This window comes from Dysidea avara, chromosome 4, assembly GCF_963678975.1.
Source record: "Dysidea avara chromosome 4, odDysAvar1.4, whole genome shotgun sequence".
Lineage (NCBI taxonomy): Eukaryota > Metazoa > Porifera > Demospongiae > Dictyoceratida > Dysideidae > Dysidea > Dysidea avara.
This window is the reverse complement of record NC_089275.1, coordinates 10,474,074-10,500,894: the sequence shown is the minus strand read 5'-3', so window position 1 is coordinate 10,500,894 and position 26,821 is coordinate 10,474,074. Positions and strand designations below refer to the sequence as shown.

General features: G+C 36.9%; 2 protein-coding genes across 2 annotated transcripts in view; one reads left to right on the top strand and one right to left on the bottom strand.

The window, feature by feature from the left end:
- LOC136252677 (3'-5' exoribonuclease HELZ2-like) overlaps positions 1-26,821 on the bottom strand; it is a 37,505-nt gene that overhangs the window by 6,591 nt on the left and 4,093 nt on the right. Inside the window, exons 2-13 of the mRNA XM_066045229.1 lie at positions 15,961-16,145; positions 15,371-15,544; positions 14,302-14,429; positions 11,500-11,672; positions 10,397-11,411; positions 6,941-7,061; positions 6,675-6,886; positions 6,459-6,548; positions 6,314-6,398; positions 1,744-5,533; positions 1,603-1,691; positions 1,353-1,520 (exon numbers count right to left, since the gene is read on the bottom strand). Coding sequence (XP_065901301.1) covers positions 1,353-1,520; positions 1,603-1,691; positions 1,744-5,533; positions 6,314-6,398; positions 6,459-6,548; positions 6,675-6,886; positions 6,941-7,061; positions 10,397-11,411; positions 11,500-11,672; positions 14,302-14,429; positions 15,371-15,544; positions 15,961-16,141 — 6,226 coding nt within the window. The 5' untranslated portion in view covers positions 16,142-16,145. The remainder of the gene's footprint in view (positions 1-1,352; positions 1,521-1,602; positions 1,692-1,743; positions 5,534-6,313; positions 6,399-6,458; positions 6,549-6,674; positions 6,887-6,940; positions 7,062-10,396; positions 11,412-11,499; positions 11,673-14,301; positions 14,430-15,370; positions 15,545-15,960; positions 16,146-26,821) is intronic.
- LOC136253542 (fibrinogen-like protein 1) lies at positions 23,197-23,916 on the top strand. Its single transcript, XM_066046210.1, has one exon. The coding sequence runs from the start codon at positions 23,197-23,199 to the stop codon at positions 23,914-23,916; it is 720 nt and encodes a 239-aa protein (XP_065902282.1).

The following is a 26,821-nucleotide window of genomic DNA, read 5'->3' as shown; positions in this document are numbered from 1 at the left end:
GGTTTTATTGATAGCCCCCTCCTTCACTAAGAAAGAGGCATTCAAAAAATTTATGGAATTTTTTCAATAATACGCAAGTATTTCACCCATTGTATTCAATGCTTTATACTGAAAATTTAGGCTTGCGCGATTGTGTCGGGTTTTCGCAGATCCGGTCACATAATATATCAGCAAAATACAGACACAGTTGTGGTATAAGCGATATATATCACTCAGGGCACACTCACTTGATAGGTGAAAGAATTACAGAGTACTCACCCAATTTGTTTTATACACTAACATCTGATGATTGATTGTGGTTTCAATTGTGTGGGCAAATAGCTCTCAGAACGTTATTCCTACATCATTATGTTTAAACACATGCCAGTAACTTTCAATTGTGGGATTGATTATATAAGGTTTATAATAGTACATTAAACCTTCGCTATTGTGGCAGTAAGTAGGTTAATACGCACTTAGGACTATAAGCTACTCACCTAGTTGTCATATTCTTGCTTTGTGGTCTGCTCAATGGCTGACATGCCTCCGGCACAGTGGGTAGAAATAAGCATCCACGCATCGCCCAAGCGATCGTTTTACAGATCATCATTCATCATAGAATGTACGTAGTTTAGTTACTGTCAAAAATCATCTAAACTTAGCAACTACACAGAGCATTGCCTAATGTGTAAAAAACCACAATAAATGCTCCATGTTGCTCAATAAATGCGTTTCGTATCTTTGGGATGGTTGGGCATCAAAGCCATGAGCAAACCGCATTCCCATGATATTGCCTGGTAAATATGCGCCTGAGCGGAACCTTCGAATGCCCATGCTAAAGTGGTATATACGTATTACTAAATGTGTGAGCTTTGTTTATCCAAAATTTCCATTATCCAAATACAGTACACTTAGGGCCCAATGAGTTCGGATAATGGAGGGACCATTGTAGGTAATTTTACACTGTGAAAGTTTCCTCCACATGGTATACATTCCAGGGGCGGCTCCAGGGGTAGTGACCCGCCGATTATGCTCATAATTTTACCTATTGTGCTATGCTGCAATACTCAAAACTTCACCTATTATGCTTTAATTAATGCTCAATGTTTACCTATTATGCTCGATTACGCTCAATGTTCATGCCTTAGTTCATGTGCTTTGCTAGAGCAGTCAATCATCCTAATAAAGCAATCACAGTATTTAGAGCAGCAGTGTAGCAAGCTTTGTAGCTATAAATAGGGACTTTTATGTACTTTATCAGATTTGATTTAAATTCTTATTTTTGTACATAATGCACATATAATTTTTGTAAAAAAATTATATATTTAATACATGTAACAAAAAACGTAACTTACAATGACACAATAACAAACCTGGAGGGCCCTGTATTAGCTGCAGTTTATTTTTCATTGCCAAGGAGATGGAATAGAGTTGGGACTCATTTAATTGTCTACTCATATTATGCATTGGCCACAGCCAGCAAACAGGTCCAATAGCACGCTGCACAAATAGGGCTACTTGATCGTGATCTACTCTGTTAGCTGTGTACAAACAAAAAGTGTTAATATTTATATGTATGTACGATGTTAAGTACATACATAGAACAACTAGAGTTATATTTACCTCCATGAACAGTGATACTTCCAAGTGCTATGTCAGTCACTAACTGATTTCTGGTCATTAGCAAGGATTGTAGTGATTTATACACCCGCCTATGTAAACAACAAGCAAACTAGACAGTTAATTACGGATACTGATACACACCTGTGTGAGACATTTAATGAGATCAGCTGTAATTCACAACGTGGTTTGGACATGAGATAGTCCTTCATAAAAGATGATATTCTGGTGGTTTGTGGACTGGCAAATTTGAGGAAAATATCTTGTACTGATCCTGTGACATCTCTTCCTACTTCATGAACCACCAAGTGAAACACAACATATCCTTTATCATCTTTTAATCCATAATTAGTACAGTGTCTCTCAAATATTCTACCAGTCATGGGAACCTTGTATCTGACACACACTAAGTCACCAACATCAAAAGCAAAAAAATCCAAAGAAGAGGCTATGAACTCATCTGGTGGAGTAAGAGTAATAATATTACTAACTGGTACAAAGTAGACATCATCCAGAGAAGATTCAGGTTGTTTTAGTGTGGGCCACTTCAGCTGAACATCATGGATAATCTTTAATTCTGCATCTTTGATGCTCTGAGTTGATGCCTCAGCTAGTATTACATCTTCCCAAAGATTAACATACTCCTCAATGCTATTGTATCTTCCTTTTGATGCAATAGTTAATATCGGGCTAGCAAAACAACTGGCAGGGGACATATTGTGCTGAATGCAAATTTTCAAGAATGGGGCAACTTCAAGTAGTTGAATTGTGGGTATCAAAAGTGGTTTACTGTTGGATGCACATAACCAAACTTTAAGAACTTTGTACGGTTCAACTGTAAATTCACCATCATACAACCACATTGAGCTATTCTTGATAACAGCAGAGAATTGAGATGGCTTGTCAATAACAGTTGCTTTTGAGGTAGCACCAGTAGGAAACTTCTCTAATACTTTTACTAGAGGAGTGGCATTGGCTTCACAAGGTGACTTCATAAACTGTTCAAATTTGCTCCACTCTGTTTCAGGAATGGAAACGAGAGAGCTGTTAGGCTTAACTATGTACGTTTCCTTAACCAGTGGGGAAGTTTGAACATCATCATCGTATGGTACCATAAAAGCCATCTTCAAGTCAAAAGCACTTGCTACAGCATTTCCTTTTGATAAACTGCAAGAAGATTCTTGGTAAAAGCTTTCAGAAGTGGAACACAAAAATGAAGTCATTTTTGAATTCCAGAAAGACTTGTAGCAGTTTCCTTGGACAAAAAGTTTAGAGTTACCGCATATAATGCTACTTAGTGTAATATAGCACTGATTTTCATCAAGCCAATGCAAAACTGGATTAGGAAAGATAACCCGCAATCTTCCCTTTCTGACACCTTGTGCAACAGCTGATTCAGCAAATCCCTCTATAGCAGAGCCAACATATGCTGTGAATGGTTGAGCACATTCTGCTAGAGATAAAGTCAGGTTGAGTTGATCAAAACTTTGCTTGCAATTCAGAGCAGTATCTTGTCTGATCTGACAGTTTTTACATAAACTGACAACATCCTCCTGGGAATAAGCAAATGATAGTGAATCATTTAATGCATTCAGTAACAGACGTTGTGAAACAATATCCAAGTAGCAGTGAAGCGGTGAAGTAATGTGAGTGAAAAGACAATGGAGACCATGATGAGCATATGGAATGACTTCTTTACTCTCTGCTGACACCAAATAAGCATTTGGTTTCAGAGACAATGGTGAAAGTCTTTGCAAAACTGATGAGCATACTATTTCACAGTCAGGCTGGATCAGGCACAGCTCCTTGCAAGCAACTGTTCCTTGTGGTTGATGCTGAGATTCCAATAAAACCTCATTGGCCTTGAGGCACTTATGTTGCAAAAGTGCATCGTACAAATTCTTAAAGCAACCTTGTTCAATCACTAGAGGTTTTGTAGGCTTATTAAGATGTAGAGAAAACATCTTACTCACAGGATGAAATGGTAACACAGCCATGTGCTTTGCCTTCACACTTTGGAGTTGGCTGCTGTTTGGTTTACGTTGTCTATACAGAACACTAGGGAACAGTGAGGGCTTAGCTAGCATGTACTCTGCAACAGTTCTGTTAATCCATAGTGTCAATTCATTAAACAAAAAGTTAGCTTGGGGATTTTCTTTGCTTTCCAAAACTGGAGCATCACACTGTAAACGTTTGCAACAGAGTGTCTTAGCTATTTGATACAACAAGCCAATCTTCCCTTCTGTTGTATTTCCATTCAACACCTCATGGTTGGATAAAAATTGATTATTGAGAAACTTCTGAACTTCGCCCAATGTAAGCTTCTCAGTGGGACACACACAGCTTTCTACAATTGTAGTTGACTCAGGATGTATTGTTGGTTTGCCACTGACAAATCTCATTTTACATGATGCAGATATGGCACTCAACAATTTACCGCAACAAAAGCTCCACTTCTTGAGTGCCGTGTGTGGCAGCATTGTGTGCTGCTCATCACCAGGTTTAAAGCTGCAAAGAGTTGCTCCTCTGTGGCATGCAACCTTATCAATGTTACTGTCCTTTGCAAGAAACCTTGCTACATTGGCAACATGTATACCCAGTGTAAATTGTGCTGCACCATCTTTGCATTCCTTGACAAACTCAACAGTAAATGCCACGTCTGGCTGGTCAATGATGATAGCATTGTTAAAAACATTAGTATTATCTCCCTTCACAGTAGAGGCAACAGATAACTCAGCCTCTATAGCTGGAGTTATTTCAATATTGGATGCATTAATATTGTGTTGCGCACATAAGAACCTTTCAGCATGAAAAAATGTCAACCCTCTAGGTAGTGCCGCTACCACTACTCCTAGTGGATATCGTTGACTCTTCTCCCAGTTCAGATACCAAACCACAAACAAAAGACGTCTTGCAACATTCAGTGGAATCACATCACTGATTTGAGGTATTTCTATATCATCATTTTCTTCTTCGTCAATACTCTCATTAGGATTGGTGAAAGAATTAGGATCAAACACAGCAACTGAGTGCTGCCTCACTTCAAGCTCTTTTCTTATGGTCTTCACGTTGCCAGCTTTTAACAGCAATCCACGAGATAATCCGGGAAGATTTACAAATCTTGGGTTTTTCCCATCAATGGGACTAAACAGAATGGAATTGTACTGGTCTACAGTACATATATACTGCCATTTAGGACTCTGCTCAACAATTTTAGTCACATGACCACTACACTCGATGTCTCTGTATAGACTAACTTGAACACGAGCACCATCAAACGCTTGACGCCTGTTATCAATACCTTGAATTTTGATCGGATTCTGTGATGGGTTGACAGGAATAGCCCATGCTAACCTGTAACTTTCACACCGAAGGTGACATTCCACAGAATTAGGATCATTATAGGTGTCTTCTGGTTCCTCATCAGAAGAATCCCCTTTGTCTTCTTCTACTTTGTATCCCCTGTCTCCGTTAGATATTCTTCCCAACGTTACCTTCAGTTTACGACATTCAGGAAGAGACTGAAAGGCTTTTTTATAAGCTAACAAAATACTATCTCCAACAGAGTCATTTACTTTTGTGTAGGGTGATGATAAAAATGATTGAAGGTCACCAAAAACTTCTTTGTAAAGTGTATTAATGCTTGGCTGAATGTCTGTCATACTTTTACGACACTGTGGAGAAATTTTAAAAGAAGAAATTTCTAAGCATCTCTTAATGTATTCTTTCCAGCAGCACTTTTTGATATTTCTACTATGTGATTCAATGGATAACAGAAGGAAAGGATTCCCCACACACACCACCAGTGACTGAGCTCTAGTGATGATCGTGTTAAACACATACTGATCACAAATGCTCTTAGTAGGATTCACAGCAGCCCCATTTGCTCCAGTAGCCTCTAAGGTACTGATAAATACAGCTCTGAACTCACGACCTACAGTGCAAGTAAACTTCCACATAAATATTGAGTAAAAATCAATAAAAAAGAAAATTTATAGTACCCTATATGTATACAAGCAAGTGCCTGATTTGCATTACAGGTTTTCGCAATTAATTTCGTCCTGTTTGCAGTAGAGTTTATTGCTTTGCAGTAGAATTCGTCCCATTTGCAATTGAATTCGTCATGTTTGCACAAGAATTTTCCGTAACCAGATTGGCAGCTGCAGTAAACACGAAAACAAGATGCAGCAGCTGCTTCATGATCTTGTTGAAATACAGTTGTTATAAACAACTCTTTATAAGACAATAATTCTATTGTTACAGCTTCTTCAACATTATTCACAATTGTGCTTCACGATTGGTGATGGGTGTGGTCATTCGCGAACAAGTTTATTAACTCGAATGGCTTCGCATATAACCAGATCCAGATACCCTGTAGTGTCTCAAGTGGTATTCTAGATGGAAAAAATGTCCACCTTGTAAGGAGCATCTGGTTTATTGCAGTCAGTGAATTATGACAAATTCTTGTGCAAACGAGACTACTTTTAGTGCAAAAGTGATGAATTCAATTGCAAAACCAACGAATTCAGTTGCAAATGGGACAAATTCTACTGCAAAAGCAATGAACTCTACTGCAAAGATGATGAATTTAATTGCAAAAACCTGTAAAGGGTTATGCATAGCAAAGCTGAAACTATATAATATGTATGTGTCCAGCATGTGAGTAAAGTGACTTATCCCTATATGAAATGATAAAGTATCATACAAACATTACCTTGTAATTCATAGCTTTTTAGAGCCACAATTCCATGTAGTGCAGAAAAGCGTGGTTTTCTTAATGCACTGCGGATTTTGTTAATCTGGAATACATATTCAAAACAATTAAATTTTAAAATAAATTATGGACATTTAAAACCTACTTGAGTTGCACTGGGAGACATGACACAGATTTTGGTATAATCTTCATGCCCCCATTCTGCAACTGGCCATGTATTCAAATATTGCTTTACCTGCAATAAACATCAGCACTAGTGAAGGCAGTGTGTGCAGTTTGCATACAGAATTCAACAACTGGCACTTCAAATACAGTATCTCTATACAAAACAAACAAATATTTGAGCATGCATATCCCTCACTTGCTCTAGTAAAATGTCTACTTCTCTGTCATCAAAATCAGGACAGTTGTGCAACCTTGTCTTATCCAGTGAGGAACACACAAATTCCAGTGCAGATACACATGATGGGTGGAGTTGACTGGTTGAACGAGCTTGAAGTGTTGCCTCAAAGAACAAAGCAGAGGGTAAACGTAGTATTGTATCATGGCATCGATAGTTGGTGAGTAGAGGAGCTACAAAATCAGATGAGGATGCTTTACTATAAAGTACATAAAGTGGTAACTAACAAGTAAGATGTGCAGTTGATTGAACAGCATCTTCATAATGTTTGTGCACACGTTGCAAAAGTGAAGTAGCTAATCCATGTTGCTGAGCTTCTTCACCAAGAACCAGTACTTGAGGTCCAACCTACAGTACATATTTACACATACATGTGACATGTTGAACATCAAATGGTTTGTAGTTACGATGCAGCATTTTCACAATTGAAAAACATCAACAAATATTCTGTACTGACAATTTGATGTACTTGTAATTTGATGCACACACATGTAATTGTACTACTACTGTAGTACAATTACATATGTTATTTATCAAGGCACATGATAGTGTGTCATGTGCCAAATAAGCTGGTGTGTCATACTGTGGGTGTGTTGATAGGAGGAAAACACAATTTCACACATACGTAGATTGGTGATTTCTAATACAAAAGTTACCATCGTAGGAGTGCCTTTTGGTGGTTTGAAAGGAATCACAATAAAGACCATGGAGATGACATAAAGCAAAACCAAAGGTGTGTGACAATGTCAAGTATTGTGAATAAAATGTAAAAAAACACATTAGTTTTTTTGTCTACCAGGCAAACCACCTAAGGGAATGAGCTGAAAATCAGTGTGCAGATAGATTAATCATAGAAGAATCTGATTAAAATGACTGGGTTGAGATGCAAAAATCCAATTATGTGTAGCAGAAGAGTAACTGAGATACTCGAATAGTACGGTCATCCTATTATAGCATTCAGCAGCATCAGTTAGTTACTTTATTAAAGCGTTCAGCTATGTAACAAGTCACTGTGTAGAGTTTTCAGCTATAGACAAGCCACTATATGCAGAGTCCAGCTACAAACAAATCACCCAGTACAGAATGCAGCTACAAACAAACAAGTCACCCCTGTAGAAAGTTCAGCTACAAACAAGTCAAGCTGTAGAAGAGAGTTCATGTGATAATGTTATATAGTATCCACACAAAAAACAGCCAAGCTAACATCATTGCAGCCATTTCTTGGCCGCCACCTTTGATTTCACAACTTTTTTCACCCAGGCTTTTTAAGGCCACACCATTTTTTCACAGCTTGGCTGTTTTTGTGTGGATTTCACTCCTTTTTGTACTTTATGGCCCCAAAACCAGCCTATGGCTGACTTTGAAGTTTGTTTTTATTCATATTTCTTCTTTTCTATGTAGATACAATGATGATTATTGAAGACAGACTTATAAATGTATTTCATTGCATGATTTAATTAATATTTGATAATATTATTGTAATACTCTAATAGAGTGCACATTTTTTTTGAGGACTTCTAATAGAACATACATAGAATGTTCTAGAACAATCTAGTACTTCTATTGGTAGATCTATGAAATTACAAACGTTTGATTATAAGCAGATTTCAACTAGAAATTTCATTTATAAAGCAGAAATTAAGAGAGGTGATCAGCTAAGGTAGCAGTGGTTCAGTGGTTAAGGATGCAGGTGTTAGGTATGGAGGTCCCTGGTTCAAACTCTGGTAAGTTTTTTTTTCCTTGACATTTTTGCACACCTTTTTACCCCGTGGTGACTGCTCTATTAGAGTATCTTGATCCCGTGATTTTACACTTGCTTAGTTTTTGCTTTATAACTTTGTCGCTGTAACTCTACTGCTATTCAAACTATCAAAAGGCACTGCTATGATGATCAGCCTATCTACACACCAATTTTCACTCTATACTTGGTTTACCCTGTAGCTGTGACAGAAGTTTGATCTTTTTTACATGAATAAATGCTCATAACTCCTTGAATATTACTCAGATTTAAATCAAACTTGGTACGTGAATCCACCGTTACACGTTCTTCATTTGTGCCAAAGATTGAGGCAATAGAGTTACATGTTTGCATTTCATATTGCAAAGTGTGCGAAAAGAAATCGAAGCCACTGTACGGCATTAGAAGAAAAAAAAAAAACCAAGAAATTAAAATGAAATTTTGAACGCCCATATTTCACAAATGGCTGTTGCAAATTTAATAAAATTTGCTGTGTGGTGTATCCTACCTGGGGGACAGCTATAATGCAAAAATGGTGTGCTTTGGAGAAGGGGGCATGGAGCTATGCATGCATGAAAAAGCTGTTTTCTATCTTCCTGTAAATATACTCACGATGTGGTTGCTGGCTTTCTTGGCCGCATGACACACTACCATGTGTCTTGATAGTAATGACAAAAAATGTATATTTTAGAACAAAATAATTATCTACAAATAGAAATTCTACTCTGGATCTCTTCTTTGGTAAAAAGAATCTCTCAAAGCTTTTTGACATTTCCTTATTGTTTCTGGTTACTTATAGTATGTTCACGTTGAGCTGAATCCTGAAAAACAGCTAAAAATTAAAAGTGGATTTTTTTCTCAACACAGTCAACATTTCAGCTAACCAGATGATTATTGGTAACAGCAAAGGTGTCAACAACAGACATGTACGGTTTGGCTCCATTACAAGTTCGGGAAAGGGCTGTAATGGACACTGTACTTATACGGCTTCCCCATAGGAAGTGTATTGTGAAAATTTTGATTGGTCATAAATACTATGTCAAACATTTGAACAAAAAGATTTTGAAATATTTTTAGTGGGTCAAGCAGTACTACAAATGAGCCAAATTTCAAGATTGTGTGTAATTGCATCCATGAGTTATTAAATGTTTTTGAGGATCCAGCTCAACGTGAACGTACTATAGTGCAGCACACTATAAGGCCAAACTACTGTATAGTATTACAAGTTGACTTGAAATTCAGTAAAACTAAAATAATTCACATATAATTTTTATGCCACTTTTAACAACACTTTGAACAGTTATGAAGTATTTTTTTTGTCATTCTGCTGTATGGTTAACAGGAATGTAGTAAACATGTGAAATTCATGATGAGAATAGTAGTATATACAGTGTATGACAAACTTTTGTGGTTGAAACATCAGAAAATAATGGAGATATAGGCTAGTAATGGAGATATCGGCTGTAAGACCACTTATACAGTATGTATGTGCAAAAATATAATAGGAATCACTATAAAGGCAATCAGCAAGTTTATCACAACAAATATTAAGTTTTATACATACGTACGTAATCGCTGTATAATGTATGTGGTATACAGATTGACCATAAATTAAATTTTAAACCAAGCTAAGGTTGTGTTCCTAAACACTGGGCAAGTGTAGTTTGATATTAACATCATTAAGTCAAAATGGTGAAATCTAAATCAGACCATCTGCAAAAAATAGCAAGTGAATAAAAATGAGAAGGCATTCCAAGTGTTTAGTTAGAAGAATGGCTGTGAAATAAAAAAGAAAATGTTTAGGAAGCTTTGAAATCAAAACGTGAAAGCCAAAACCGGCTGCTTGTGGAATGATTGCAATGTCAAAACAACCATTTTTAATTCCAGTTTCTTGAACAATGCTTGGCTGCAGTTATTCTTTCACAGATGAATCACTTTTACTAACCTGCATATGATCTCCAGCTATCACAATTTTTGTGTGTTTGTCAGCTAAGCTAAGTGGAGCTACAGCTTCAGGTTCACGAGATTGAGCTCCTTCATCAATCAAAATATGGGTGAAAGGACGTACTCTAAGTTGCAATAACTGTTGTGTGTTGATAAAAGTTGTAACAACCAATCTCTTTTGACGTAACACTTCTGGATAAGAGCTATTAGCCACATAACATTTATAATTATGATGTACACGACAATTAGGATTTTGCTTTGCCACCAATCGCAAAAGAACATCTCCATCCAGGATTCTATTGTTAATCATAGTACCAAAATAATCATTGACATAGGCATCAGCAGATTGAGTATGACAAGTGCAAATGAGTACACGAGTATTAGGTAATTTGAGGAAGTTGTATGCCGCAGTTGCTAGCAGTCTGGTCTTCCCAGTACCAAATGGACCAGTGACCAAAAAGATAGCATTTGGACTACAACCCATTATCTTCTTCAAAGCAATGAACTGGTACTCATAGTCAAGATCAAGCATATTCATGCTAGATGGAGGTTTTGGAAGGAACCGCACTTCTCTCAAACTCAGATTCAAATCTTCAGCTCTTGGAACAAGCTTGCTAATTACAGCTGGTGATAGATTTTCAAGTGATTTATGAAGGCTGGCAAAATAATAATGCTTTAGTGTAAATTGCACCTGACATTGTATCGAAGTGGTTTTCTGCAATAGGTAAGGACAGTAAGCATGAATCATCCTCATGGCATCATAATCTGCTATGTAAAAGTAAATAATGTCATCTGTTTGCTGTCTTGGGTCTTCTGGCTTCGAAAAATCTGCTGGTATAGGTGGTGCGTACATTGGCATAACATTTGGTGGACTAGGTAACAGCAATATTAAGTTAATACCAACTGCTGCTTGTTTGGCATAGGCAACCTGTGTGGTGGTCATGTTACATATTGAACCATGAATGGAGCCATCTTGATGATGCACATAAGTGGTAATGTCATAGACACCATCACACCTGCAATGAAAGTTAATATGAAATTAATTATGTGTCACAATTTCAATAGGTGAAAGAAACATATAAGCATTTCAAATCAGTTACTAACATTTCTCTCAAAACTTTCTCATGTTCAAGCTCTTCATAATACAGTAAGGTGTGAAATTTGTCCTGATAGTTGTCATAAGTCAGTGGAGCTTCCAGTAGTCTTCTGTTTAAGGACACACCTGATAGAACATATTTTGGAAGATGATTCATCCTTGTTGCTTGTCTATTAGGTGGCTAAAATGTATACAAGTTTAAATTATGGGCATACATTCTGTAAATACAAATATTGTTATTTATACAGGTGTAAATCAATGTAGAAAAAGAGGTTACATACTATATATTTACATTATGTGGTGTAAATATTTTGTGCGGTTGGTATAGACATGAGGCTATTATGCTCATATAATTAATCATTATGCTGTTAAGCAGTGCTCAACAATTACCTATTATAGCTTTAAAAATGTACCAAATTTATGTCACCATCATAAGCTAATAGTTCAATAGTGTACTGGACCATTTATATTAACCTTTCAGCTTCATATTCTTTTTCTGGTGGCCATATATCATTTCATTATCATTCTACAGATATGACTGTTTTAATAGAGTAGTATAATTGTGTGACTGTTATGTTAAAATTTCTGACTGCTCTACTAGTCTTCTTTAGCAATATTGTACAAATCGCACTGTTAATTAATTAAAGCTTAATCAGAACACAGATAGTGTATTGTGTGGCCAAGCACAGCTGTGCGGGACATGCGACAAACAAGTGTGTATTATACAGGAACCAAGGAAACGTTGCTTTCACGCATTCAATAGTGCCAGAATGAAATTAACCGGTTCAGCTGTGGAAATTCCCTCAGGGTAGGGCACATCCGATTCCAAACTTGATTTGAATCCGCCCAGCCATCACCGAGATATGCGCCTTCAAAGTTCGATTATAACCTTTGCATTTCTCTTCACTTTCTGTTGCTTTTTTTCTTCTCTTTCGCTCCATTCACTATAACTCGCACATTATTTACATAATTAACTTCAAATTTGGAAGGCAGTAAGAGCATAATGCAGCACATTCGTATTTTTGAAATACGTAAGAACAACGGAATTATGCACAATTTTGAGAATTGCTAAAATGATTTGTTGTCACGCCTACAGGGTAACCTGCTTGAAGGACTAACTTGAAAATCAGTCTGTAGATGAAGTTACTATCATAGTGCAAACCTTTGGTGGTTTGAGAGTATTAGCCAAGGAGATATAAAGCAAAACCAAACATCTGAAAAAAGTGCAATCAAGATACTCCAATAGAACAATCACTGAGAAGTAAAAGAAAAATTAAAATGCACAAAAAACGTCAGAAAAAAATCTCCAGGTTGATCCAGGGACCTCCACATCTATATACCCAAGCCCTTACCACTCTCCCACTGCTGTCAGTTGTTCACTTCATCAAATTTCCACCTTATAAATGATAGTTCTGATTTATAACACTAGAATGATAACTTGTGGATCTATCAGTGGCAATTCTGGAGCATTCTGTATGCATTATATTGAGGTGCTCAGAAAAAATGTGTGCTCTATAAGAGTACTCCAAAAATTATGCAAATGGCCTATATCAAGTACATTGTGTGGCCAAGTACAGCTGGTGAGAGTGGGCGACATACTCATTTTACGGAACCAAGAAAATGCCATTCTTATCTATCCGTAGCTTGATAGTGCAGGGGGTGTCCCATAGGTATGCGCTATAGGTAGATCTGCGACCGCGGTCAAGTCTTGACCTGCCAAAATTTTGTTTTGACCAAGAGACTTTTTCAATCTTTGGCCGATGACTTAGCAAAGATATTTCAGTACTTTTCAACTGTAGGTTGGAAATTTTTACCCTTGACCAACTTGGCACAAATTTGTTGGCCTTCACCTTTGACTTAGACCACGGTCACAGATCTACCTTCAGTGAGTGCCTATATGTCATCCCCTTGATAGTGCTTGAATGGCAATCAATCATTTCTGCTGTAGAAACTTTCTCAGGATATGGCATCTCCTGTGAGTCAAATCTGCCCAGCTATCTTTGTGCCATAAAATTCAACTTATTTCAGTTCTTCGTAATGCAGTCTTTGACAATTCCTGTAGTAAAGGGAAAAATGGTTAAATGGAAGTATTAAGGCCAACCATAACTGGCTTTGGAATGTGCAACTACAAAAAGAAGTGATATCCGCACAAAAACAGCCAAGCTGTGAAAAAAAGTGCAGCCTTAAAAAGCCTGGGTAAAAAAAAAAGTTGTGAAATCAAAACTGTCATGAATTGATGCGTGCATTATTAAAATTTAAGCTGGAGCAGCTTAATGGGGAGGTCCAATGATTGCTTATAGTGTCCTTAGTTATTTCAATGGAACCAGTCCAGCTTGACAAGCATACTGCAGCTGCCACGTATCTCATCATGTGACTTGAATCCTGAGGCTGCAGCTACCTCTTCATGCTTAAAAGTAGAGTTTTGAAAAATTTTATGGTTTCAAGGGAGTAGCTAGATTTTAAGAACTCATCTTGTGTACCACAACACAAGACCTTCAAGCTACTGACTTCCATAGAACCTTGTGTTTGAAGTTTGACTATTATTAGAAAAAACTCAAAAATATGCCAGACAAAACAACAATCCATTAATCACATAACAGTTTTAGTGGACGATATAAGTGACTGTTCTATTAGACGAGCAAAGTTACTTATCTAAACTTCTTTGTGATTATTAACTGGTACATAGGACATGTTTTCTGAAATAGTCCGGACCATGAAAATTTTCATACTTACATACGCATATTTATGTTTGTACAGTACATGTATGGACATGTGTAACTGCATATGAATGTAATGTACTGTGCACTTACTGCTCTGGGTAGTGGATCAGCAACATTGTTAATTGTTTGAAGGTATGAATCACTGGTACGTCTGGAACTGTTTGCAACTGAAGGCACCCTTCCTGCAGTTTCTACCCTATGTGTTACCCGACTTCTCCCTGCAGAGTACATTAAACAGTAAATGTGTGTATCTCAACCAGCTTTATTATATGCACTGCTGCACTGCACACAGATGTACACTAATCATGTATGTATTTGCAAAAACAGTATTACATAAAGCATATTAAAAACTTTTCAGCAGTAAGGTATCAGTATACATGCATAACATGCATTAAAGACCATGTTAACCTGTATATATATATATATATATGTGTGTACCACTTTCATACCTCAGATCAAAGGAAAGCCAGTGCATATATATCACATATTGCACTGACTCAAAATGTTAACGAGATATATGCACTGCTACCAGTGCGTATATCTCGTTAAGTTGAGACATTGCATACCTAATAGGTGTGCACACTATATCCAGAAATTATCAGATTTCTTTGATGTTATACTGTTATCCCCTTCTCTTATATAGGGAATCAAGCAAGCTGTGATTGTGGGATTGAATTCTACCAAACAACCTGTGATTGTGGTATTCAATTTTAATACATTAACAGTAGTTTGTTTTTTACTTTTGTAAAGTAGTTTGTTTTTTACTTTTGTAAATGTAGCACTTAATTAACACTAGTCTCTTAAAATTGCTATATTAGCAATAATAAAATCAAAATACTGTTTGATGTATTAAAATTGGATCCCACAATCACAGTTTGGCAAAATTCAATTCCATAATCACAGCTTACTTGGTTCCCTATATAAGAGAAGGGTATAGCAACTAAAGATTTTGTCAATTCGGTGAGTCTACATGCTAAAGTAGAACATATTAGTTATACCATGGGCAAGAGTGCTTTGCCTCAGGCAAAGCACTCTTGCCCATGGTACAACTATTACATATATATTGTACCAAGAGTTCATAATATGGTGAACTCTTGATTGTACGTGCTGTACAAAGCAATATATACTGTAACTTATAGCAAGTATCCAACCGACAAACCTGTTTGCTGCTTCTTGGCTCTGTTCCATGCTTTCAGTTCTACTTGAGAATGTGCATAAGTACAGCCTTTCTTCCGACAAAAATATTTCTTCCGATATGATGTGACATTCCAGCACATTATAAATCCACCACGTATTCTAACATCTGGAAAAGGTCTGACGGCTTCCAAATGTCCTGAAACAATTATACAATTCAAGTTAAGCATAAATTATGCAAAAGCAGAGAGTTAAAGTGAACAACCTGTACAATACTGGAGTGCAACAATTAGCCAGGTACAGTAATCCTAAATCTCATTACGGTACATATTAGTATTTAGTATGCATATAAGCTGCATCAACAGGATTGTGTAGCTATACACAGTTAAATGCACACACAATAGGCATTACAACTTTGTTCAAGTGGACTGTTCCCCCTGTTAGCTGTGTCTTCATCACAGCATATGTTTAAACACAGAGCAACACATTTGTAGGGATTGCTGTAGTAGAGTAGAATGCTAATTTAGGGAATTAATACTTTTCATGGTGACAGTGTTGTATCTCACAAAAGTCATACATTGTAACCAATATCAGGGTGACAAAACTCTTACAAACCTGACTTCTCATGTAAAACAGTGAGTGGCCATTTGTCTGGGTCATGTGTGTGAACATCAGGATCAAAACATCCACATGTCCTTAATTGTGTAGTATAACGCTTTGACTTCTTGTAACTCTCCAAACATGTTGGACAGACTGGAACCATATCCAGTGGATGTAGTGGAGGTACTGCAGCCATTTTTCTAAGGATCACAAAATCAAAATAATAAAACTGTAACCAAAGTTTAGTAAAGAAAAATGTACAGTATATGCAACGTACAGCTAACCAGTACATATGGTATGTAGTTGAGGTGAGGGGGACTGACCAGAGTACACAGTAGAATCTCTGGCAGCATGCAGGGGATCAGCTCCTCCCCCCCCTCCTCCGAAGCTATAGTTATTTTAACTTTCAGTTAAATCAATGTGTACAGTGGTAAGATATCAGTTCTCAAGATAAGACGTCAACAGTTTGAGTCCCACAAAAGGCATAATATTTTGTTCATTTTTACAAGAACGCGTTTTTCAGAAGTTAGTATGTATTCGTAGCCATTCTACTCTGCATGCTGCATGTCCAGAGTCGGCTGTTTACTATTACAGCAGAAAACTTTTAGAAAATTCCCATAACTTTCACTACACTTGAGAATGTGTCAAGAATTCATTCATGATCTACAACTGATAATATGTACTACCAGGTCCTTGTAGTATGCTTTCATCTCTACTACCACTTAAACTTCCTTATTCAGTATATTTCAAGCATCACTTAAGATTACAGTATATTACTACTTGTTTACTTTTACTGCAAAACAATAACTGTTCTTTTTGGTGTGTGGTCCACAATAGAGTGCATCATAGCTGGAGTAGTACCAGCCAGTATCACACATTCTTGATAAGGGAGCGTGACTCACAAAAGAAGTTGGTGTGGTGAAAGACTAGAATATGATTTACACAATAACAATTGATTAGTGGATGTGGTTCCATGTAAGCCTGCAGAAAACAGTGGTCATTGATTTGTGTATACCTACAGACTGCAACACAAAGACTGCCGAGAACAACGATTCATACTCTTCAATACGCCCACTGATATGAGTGACGTTCCATATACACTGTATGCATACAGACAGTAAAACACTCCCTGTACGTGGGAGTGGCTTATGAAAGAGCTCAGCTGCAGTACAGGAGCTCCAAATAATTTCTTTCTTGTCCTGCACCCAGGCATACAGCTATTTGCGTGTGGGCTATTAGTCCATTTCTATTATAAATTATTTGCCTGGCACAACCATAACAGCTTTAATGTATGAACCCAGAGATGCAATCAAAAAGAAGACAACCGTTTAATACAGTTAATAACAACCTGGAATGCCACGATAGCAGTGAAAAAATAGTGCTTACTTAAGATTAGCAGAAAGTTAGTTTGTAGTGATAAATGTCAGGTTATCACACGATTTGTGATCCGTCAGATCCAGAGTTCACTAAGTAGTGGGACAGGAGGACAAGGGAAATGTCTGAGGAAGACTAGTGATGGTGTACATGAGTAATGGACAATACTCTAATCGTTGTTTGCGAGTGTGGCTATCAATGTGACAAAGTTGAAGGCATCAATATCAAGCTGCCACTGAAGAATTTCCTGGACTTACAATGTTGGACAGTTCAGTGAACAAATTCAGACTAAATGAAATGAAAATATACGAATTACAGACACTTGTGCACATGGCCATTAATGTGTTGTTAATTACTATATGCTAATGTTGCTGACAACTTTGACAGTGAGTCATTCCAATGTATCTCGGTGGGTTGTGTTTATGGTTGTATCACATCCACACAAAGTGTGCCCATACAAAGGAAGATAAAGCAGACTTTGACGAAAAACTTTGGCATAATATAGAATATAAAGCACACCACTATTTCCTTTGAACTTGTAAATACAGTGTATGTAAGCATTGAGCTGAATCCTCAAAAACATTTAATAACTCATGGATGCAATTACACATGATCTTGAAATTTGGCTCATTTGTAGTACTGCTTGACCCGCTAAAAATATTTCAAAATCTGTTTGTTCAAATTTCTGATATAATATTTACAGCCTATCAATTTTCACAATACATTCCTATGGAGAAGCCATATAAGCACAGTGTCCATAACAGCCCTTTCTTGAACTTATAATGGAGCAAAACCATATGTGTCTGTTGTTGACACCTTTGCTGTTACCACTAATCATCTGGTTGGCTGAAATGTTAACCCCGTTGAGAAAAAAATCCACTTTTAATTTTTAACTGTTTTTCAGGATTAAGGTCAACTTGTACACACTGTAGATGGTACCATACAAGTACATTAATATATGTGACCGAATTTTGGAAAACCGTCGATATACGCACAACAGTACTTTTGTAATAAAACGCATTTAAAAACTATGGGTAAAAAACGCAAGCTCCAGAAAAAACATTACGCAAGTTTTTATCGCCTCGCTGAATTAAGCCGCCAATGAATAAATCCTGGGCATCATCGTGTTCGCCTGTCCATAGGGAGTACAAGAATCTTTGTTTCATCTCCATACACGAAAAGATTCCAAAGTTACAGACGTTTGTTTACGTTGCAGTGACGAAAGAATTTACCGACGATCGCTTTTCAGTGAATTTGCCTTCCTTCTCGAACAAAGAAGCATGCTTGGGGGAAAACTATACCTTGGTGGATGCACAAATTCATGGCGAACACAATGAGCCAAGATTCAATTTCGTACGTCGTTGTATCAGTAAGTTATGATGGTTTATGTAAGCGCCTGTAGATTCTTTTCTCAATAGCTCCTGTACATATCAAATTATTTGCTCGTCCGGCTGTCTAGTGCTGTATTTCCAACGCTGTTTAACTTAGGAAGCTGAAACTTGGTTAGTCCATTCCTCTATCCCTGTAGAAAACGATGAACAAATAAAATGCATTTTGAAAATTGTGCGTATATCGACGGTTTTCTAAAATTAGGTCACATATAGTATTGTATGTAATAAAACAAAAGGGAAAATAAAAATACGCTACTATATTATCAACTAGGAACCTGGATTTTAAAAATAGTACAACATTTTACAGATCTCATTAACTGGGTTATCCCTTGATTCAGTTTCCTAGCAACCAGCTCCCCCCACCACCCTCTTTCTACCACCATAGATATATATGACTAGTAAGATTGCAGTACCAAATAAGGAAGTTAACACAGTTTTGTGGGTAGTATTTGGAATATTAATTCTATATACACTGCTTACCCACATACATATATTCACATACAGTAACTAGTCTACGAAGACATTACTATATGTATGGTAATGTAGCCACTGAGTAGTTTCAAAGAATAACACTTATTAGTTATCAACATGTTTATGTAATCGTAGTACGTACAATGCATTCTTCATGGACTTACCAGTGTCCTCTTTTGTGTCCCATTCATCTTTGCTGACAGCGAAAAGTGTTAATTTGGCGATAGCACGTGATGGCTTCCTTTCGTAATAGAAATCGTCCATATTTTCCATAGTGGTTATTTTGATAGCAGAGGTACTTTTTAAACAGTTCTTGATTTGTACTGTTGTATAACGGGTTGGACATAGCCAACAGCAAAGCTTAATGGATCCTTCACTTTACAGACGATAATTAATATATTTGGGGTGAGTGGCATGATTACTTTCTATTGGTATGCGTGGATTGCAGGAGTGTTTTATGAACATTTCTTGAATTGAAATGCTGTGCAATGGGTCAGGGCTGGAGCCCATGGTTTGGCCAATCACTTTTCAGCTATAGTACTTGATTTTAGTGAAAAGATTAAGATACTCTAATAGAGCAGTCATCAAAATATACTCTAATAGAACAGTCATTGTGATACTCTAATAAAGCATTCAGTATCCATGACACCTGTGTTAACACGTTGAGAAATTTTTGTATACATCATGAAAACAAAATTAGCTACTAGCTATAATATTCAAATATAAAACTCAATTAATTGGTAAGTTAGCACAAAATTACCATTGATGTTAATAAAAAGAAGACACTTTGCATGTAAAATAGCCTCCAGATGCCATTTTAGAGACTCAGAGTATCTATTTTCAAAAGTTTCCCTGGGGGAGCATGCCCCCTGACTCCTCTAGCTTAGCATGGTGTGTGTACCTATAGCACATGCAGTTAAGTAACACACCAAAACAGATAATCTCTAATTTACAGATCATATTAGATCAATAAAAAGTGAGTAGTGTGCATGACAATGACCTTCATTGTAGTCTATGGATGGCTGGACCACTCAAAATTTCTGGGCTCTGGCCCCGCAATGAGTTGAACATAGCTGACAACGAAGCATAATGGATAGTTCACTTTTCAGACGATAAGGGGCTAGGCATTCAGATGCAGTACGTGTGGGTTCACCAGTTATAATAAATTTATGTACAAAAAAAGTTAACAAACAAGTACACGAAAAAGTTTGAAATTTTAAACTAGAGTAGGGGCCCGATAACACATCAATAAAAAGTACTGAAACAAGTTGGAGTAATGCATGATATTAAATCACAGTAAAACAATAAGAAGTGTTATATCCCTACTGTGCATTCTGTTATGACATCATGAGCAAAGTAGGGATATAACACTTCTTATTGTTTTACTGTGCATGATTTAATATCATGGACTACTCCAACTTGTTTCAGTAGTTTTTATCGATGTGTTATTGGGTCCCTACTCTAGTTGAAAATGCCAAATTTTTTCGCGTACTTGTAATATGTACACTGTCTCAAAATTATGTACACCAACAACATTGAGACACCTTACAAGTTCTCATCATTGGATTATGCTAGCGTAAGTGACCTATTGTCGAACAGTACCTATTATCGAACATTAAAGTCACGTAACATATTTGGAAGTTCGCAATATTATTCTGCACACTTGTAAGGTGTTTATATGGAGAATTCCAATAATGTAGCTTATTCTTAATGAGCTTTCCATCCTTTAGAGTTTAAATGTGGATATCACAGCAATCTTGATACCCATCACCACCGACGAAGAAATGAAGGAAAAGAACACAGGAACCGCTGTGAAAGAACTACATTGTACAACTTAAGCATGACTTTGGCAACAAAATTGGTCGACTATTTATCATTTTCTTGAGTGAAAGATATATCCACGAAGACTGTACAGAAGGGATTGTTGTAAACAAGGATGATAAGACTGTGGCATTTTTCGTAATGTGCTCATTTTTTTTAATGTATGCATTTAACACTAAACGATTCGCTGTTGTAACTCACAAGTGCATGCTTGTATCAAAATTATACGTCAGTACAGTATCATGGTACTTCAGATAACACATTGATATAATAATTAAGAGTGAGTAGATTGCACTGAGGTCACCACAGTAGAAAAGGTGCAAAATGTTCGATAATTGATAAACAGAAATTAATGGGTATTTGATAATAGGTACCAGTGTTCGATAATTCGTATTATATGGAATGCAGAAATCCACTCATAACACAGACACTAATCGGATAATATTGCTCAAAGTTACGTGAGATATTCTACGAGAACGACACTACCTCCTGGTGAAAATTCGAGGTTGATACTACTTTCCTGGAGATATTTATGAAGTATAAACCTTGTTTGATAATCAGTCACTTACTCTATATGGCTAATTTTTTGACCAAATTTAATTGACTAATTGATGAGTCTTTGGTCCAAAATATAAGTCCGTATGAGTTATCTGTGTACAGTAATATTCAATCATCCATAAGTGTCCCATAATAGGAACACTTACCTTAAACTTCAACACCTAAACTTTGTTCTGCAGTGGTTTCTTCTTGGTGGTCTAAATACGGGTATGGCGACTCTTCGTGAACAGTTTTCCTTTTCGGTTTTATAGACATTTAACAACTTCAAAACAACGTCAAATGCCTCTTAGGCTACCAGAGATAGCATACCCTTCAAGTTGAAAGGGGGAGGGAACCCGTATTACACAAACGAAAATGAAGAGCAGCCTCAAGGCTTTCTCTAAACAATTTGCATGAGAAAACACGATAGACACACTATAAAACAAATGAGAAGAAACTTCTGTGTGAAATTTGCTGTTTAAAGTGTTTGTTATAGTTATGGCTTCATAAGCAGCACACAACAACGTAATTACAGAACTACAAAATAACTCATGAATTACAAAATACGCTAAATTACAGTGCTTACAAATCTAATAATATTATCTAATAATAGTAATAGCATGAATAAAATATACATGGTTGATTTATTTAGTTAGAATGGGAAAGCATTTACTGCATGGCCGCGTGATTTTTAGAAGTAGCATAACATCAACTTGTTTAGCAACAATCAGCTAGTGAACTACATTAACCTAGTGTATAGAGAGCTTGTATCATGTCAATAATGCTTAACAACTGTTGCTAGTCAGCCATACTTGGGGCAAGTTTCAAAGGGACTGAATGAGACAAATGCTGTTGGTTAGTCACTGCAAGCTGCCAACAACGAGTATCACTGTCAGATGCTAGGATTAGGTTGGAAACAAATATTGAAAACTAGGTTTAATACAGATAAGCGCATTATTAATTTTTGATACATTACTGGCAAATTTTAATGCTTTATAAACTTTTGACCCTACTGACTAACCTAGAGAACATGTCCTGTTCTGTATTTAAACAATGAGAATGACTGCAGTCTTCGTCTTTTGCCTTCAAGCATGGCTGGTTAACAACAGTTGTTAAGCATTTTGTGACGCTCGTTCCATAAGCAACCTTTTTATGCGTATATGAATAGGCTACAGTACAAAGTTCTGGAAGCACTATTTGTTTATATTTGGTAATACGTAGTTAACATGCACTGACTACCACTACAAGCTGTATATTCACAAGCTCATAAAACTGACTGCCTTACCATATTAGAAAAACAATCAACTAGTGACTGTCAATGAATAACACTTATAGGGTAGCCCTACAACATGTTTATGGTGTACCATAGGATATACCTAATAAGGAAATAATATAACCACAAAATTCCTTATTTGGTGATATTCTACACAATATACTACACGTTTAGTATAAATAGCTACTACAACTTGGCTGGATATATGAAGAAGCAGAAAGACTAGAAAGGAAAAAACTCAACCTTCAGAAAAAAGAAGACAACAGGATCCTGGCAAGTTGTACAGTGGAACTTATTGGACTATAGCTCAATAACAAGCTTCTATTAACTGTCTTCATTCTACTATAACTGATCTACCAGACATTATCACCTACAACAACAGTTATGAACATCATTACACTTGTCATACTGACACTGTCACTACTACTGGTTGGGGCTAACCCACTCAACCACTACTCTACTGGTGTATTTAGTGTACCAATCAAGACTTGCTGTGATCTTAGGGTCTTTCCACCTAACAGGGTATCATCTGGGGTGTACAAGATGAGTTATAATATGGGAACATTTACTATTACTAATGTCTACTGCGACATGAGTGCTAATGGTGGTGGAGGATGGATTGTGATACAGAGGAATAGGATAAACAGTGAACTGAGTTTTGACAAGAACTGGAGAGAATATGAAGATGGATTTGGAGACCTCAATAAAGACTTTTGGGCTGGACTTAAACTGATGAATGCTTTAACACAAACTGGTCAATGGGAGATGAGAGTGGATTATCAAAAGGAAGACAAGACCTGGTCCTACTACCACTACAATCAGTTCAGTGTAGGAAGTGCCAGTGAAGAATATCCACTGACTATTGGAGGGTTTACTGGAGAAGGTACTGATAGGTTTGCATCTCATCCACTCAATGGGATGAAGTTCAGTACTCCAGACAATGACAATGATAAGTCTAGTAGTAATTGTGCAATTGACTGCAAGAGTGGATGGTGGTACAATCGATGTGACCATATCAACACCAACCATCAACCACCTGGTGTATATGGCGCGGTACTCTTCACTGAGATGAAGATCCGTCCCAAGGATTGTATCACTTACTAATTCATACTCACTCTTCATTGTGACAGATACAACACCACACATATCACTATACACACCACATGTACTGGAATGTGTTACTGTATGTTAACTTCCAATTTGAATTTAACTATAGTGCTTGGCGGTATTGAACTTTGAATACACGGTATTAGTAACAGGAAAATATCGCAGTATATCGGTATTATTGCATAATTTCTTGGGCCTAGTATGAAGCAGTATCATCCCAAAAACCAAAACATATAGTTCAGTACAAGTAAGCATGTGTTGTAATGTGACAACCTCAAGTTTTTGTTTATGGAGTGTCTGCTAAACCATCAACAAATTTGATAATTAAACACCAAAGGCTGGGTTAAAAGCAATCCTATACTGGTATTCATCGATATACCAGTATTTCGATATATCAATTATCAAACGCTGTCACGGTATGATAATCAGTTATGATAATTTATCACGATGAACGGTATTACCGATATATCGCAGAGCACTATTTAACAATTAATATCAACTTTTACATCATTAGTTTCTATATGATTGTCCAGTGGATAAGATATGTATGTACGTATCCATGTTGACAACACTGCACATAATTATATAAACACTCATTATAATGTCTCAATGAAGGACAACATATGCTGACACATGCAGCCATAATGTTGATATTCATGCTATATTATTATTTATTTGTAATTGCTCTATCATTTTGGTATGTACCATATTGTATTATAGTACTGAATATTAGGAATAATGAAGGTGTAGCCTATTGGCACATTTTGATCATTTTAGCAGAATGATTCAATGATGCTACAAAGAAGCATTGTACCGTAAAATCCAACTGTATATTGACAAAATGACCCTTTTAGGCATTTTCTGTTGGTAGTTCCTGTTCCAATTTTTCCAGAATTTGACTTAGTCAGTAAATGTACCACTAACAACTGCCTGCAGTTGACTGTACCAGCTGCATGATGCTTGTTACTAAAAAGAATACAGTGATGGGGATTTTCAAGGGCATCACAGTAAGTGTGACTAGTAAGGCCAGACATTTGGTTGAAAGCAAAAAAATAAAACTTGATGAAGCCAAGACTAAAAAGTACAGTTGCTAGTGAACATGCAGTACTTGTTTTCCTGGGGGTGCATGTCTCCAGACCCCAACCTTTTAGCTTAGGATTTACATTGTGAAAGAAGTAAATCAGTTAGCTGCTACACTTGACTGAATGCATCAGTTAGGCAGGCAGTAGACATGTGTGTTCATTGGTCTCTCTTGCTCCTCTGAGCCTGTCGTGCTCTCTTGAGTTTCTCTTCTATAGCCTCTTCACTTTCCATGTTGTTTGCTGCTACTGCAAGGTGTACATGTGTTTTGTACCGCACTCCACATTCGTCACACACTATGCATTACTGCCATACATGTATATACCATGGATTTTACTGTTTATGGTCTGTACACAAGTAACATCACTTACCACCTAGTGAGGGGCTCACTCAGATTAGCCTTAAACCATGCCTTTTACAACCACAATTTTACCAGGGAACCCAGGCCAGGGCATCAATAATTGTATACTAAATTGTCAGATACTGAATAGCCATCCTAATACAGCAGCCAGGAAGTTATTTAGTAATTGCAGCTTTTCTAATTTGTTGAAATTCATTTCAGAGGGTCTAATGTTTAAAAGTTTCCTGGGTGGCAACCAATTTATGGCAATAGTCACTAAATGGTGGCATGGCAAAATAAATCATGCAAGGAATAAAATCAAGCTTCGCTACAAACTGTTTCGTGTGTTTCATAGCACTACTGTTAAAACGGACACACCCGTAGGAGTCCTGCTTCTGGAATAACCAGACCCTTAGTGTACAATTGTATCATTACAGTATGTAATCGTGGGTAAGTGTTTGCTATTACAGTATAATAAGCGAGTTAAATTGTTCTTCGAGTTCCACTACCAAGAAGACACCACTACTATACATTAATGGAGGCAGGTAGACACAACCCTCGACTGTTTTATTGTGGACATGGCATGGTGCACACAAGTACATTGTACATATATGCATGCACAACACGTACCAGAAATGAGACAAATCATGAAGAAACCAGTTGTGAAATGGATCACACCATAAGTAAACTATATAGAATAGTAATATGGAGTGTACAACATCTCCACCTTCCTAGTTGTAATGCTGAGTTGCTATTAGGCCCTGGCATCACCAAGTCTGGCTACACCACTACATTTCACACTACAATAACACAATCACATGTGGTATGTGCCATTTGAAGTTCTGATGAGAGTTATTGCCTTCTGTGCCTTGTCTTATCTCCTAGTCATCACCTTCCTCATGCAAGAAAACCATACCGAGGTATTAATTTTCTGTATCATCCCTTTCCTTAGAGACGTGTATTTAAGTGCCACAAATTTGTTAGAAGAGCTTATACTACTGAAAGAGAACAGATACAGTAGCTGCTCTATTAACTATCTAAATGCTACAAAAAATAGGATACAGTAACCATGTTCTTTAACACTCGAGCTGTACTTATAATGGTCAGTTTTGCTACAGCACAGCCCTTAATGTTCTAACTTATTTGGTTTGCTACAAAAAAAAACAGAGTGCAGAAACCACGTTCCTTACTGATCTAGCTGCATCAGTTTGGTTGCAAAAACAATGCACTGTGACAACACCCCTTTATGATCAGCAGATACTCAAATAAAGCAGTCAACCTATAAAGTAGCCTTCTTTGTTTTTCTAATACAGTTCTCCTTCAACTATCAACCCTTCAACTATCAAACCTTCGCTTATCCGAACACTCCATTATCCGAACAGTAGAAAAGCATGACTGTTCTATTAGAGTATTTGTCTAAGGTGTGCATTCTATTAGAGTAATTTAACATCACTCTGTATATAAATGAATGGGCTTTTTTGA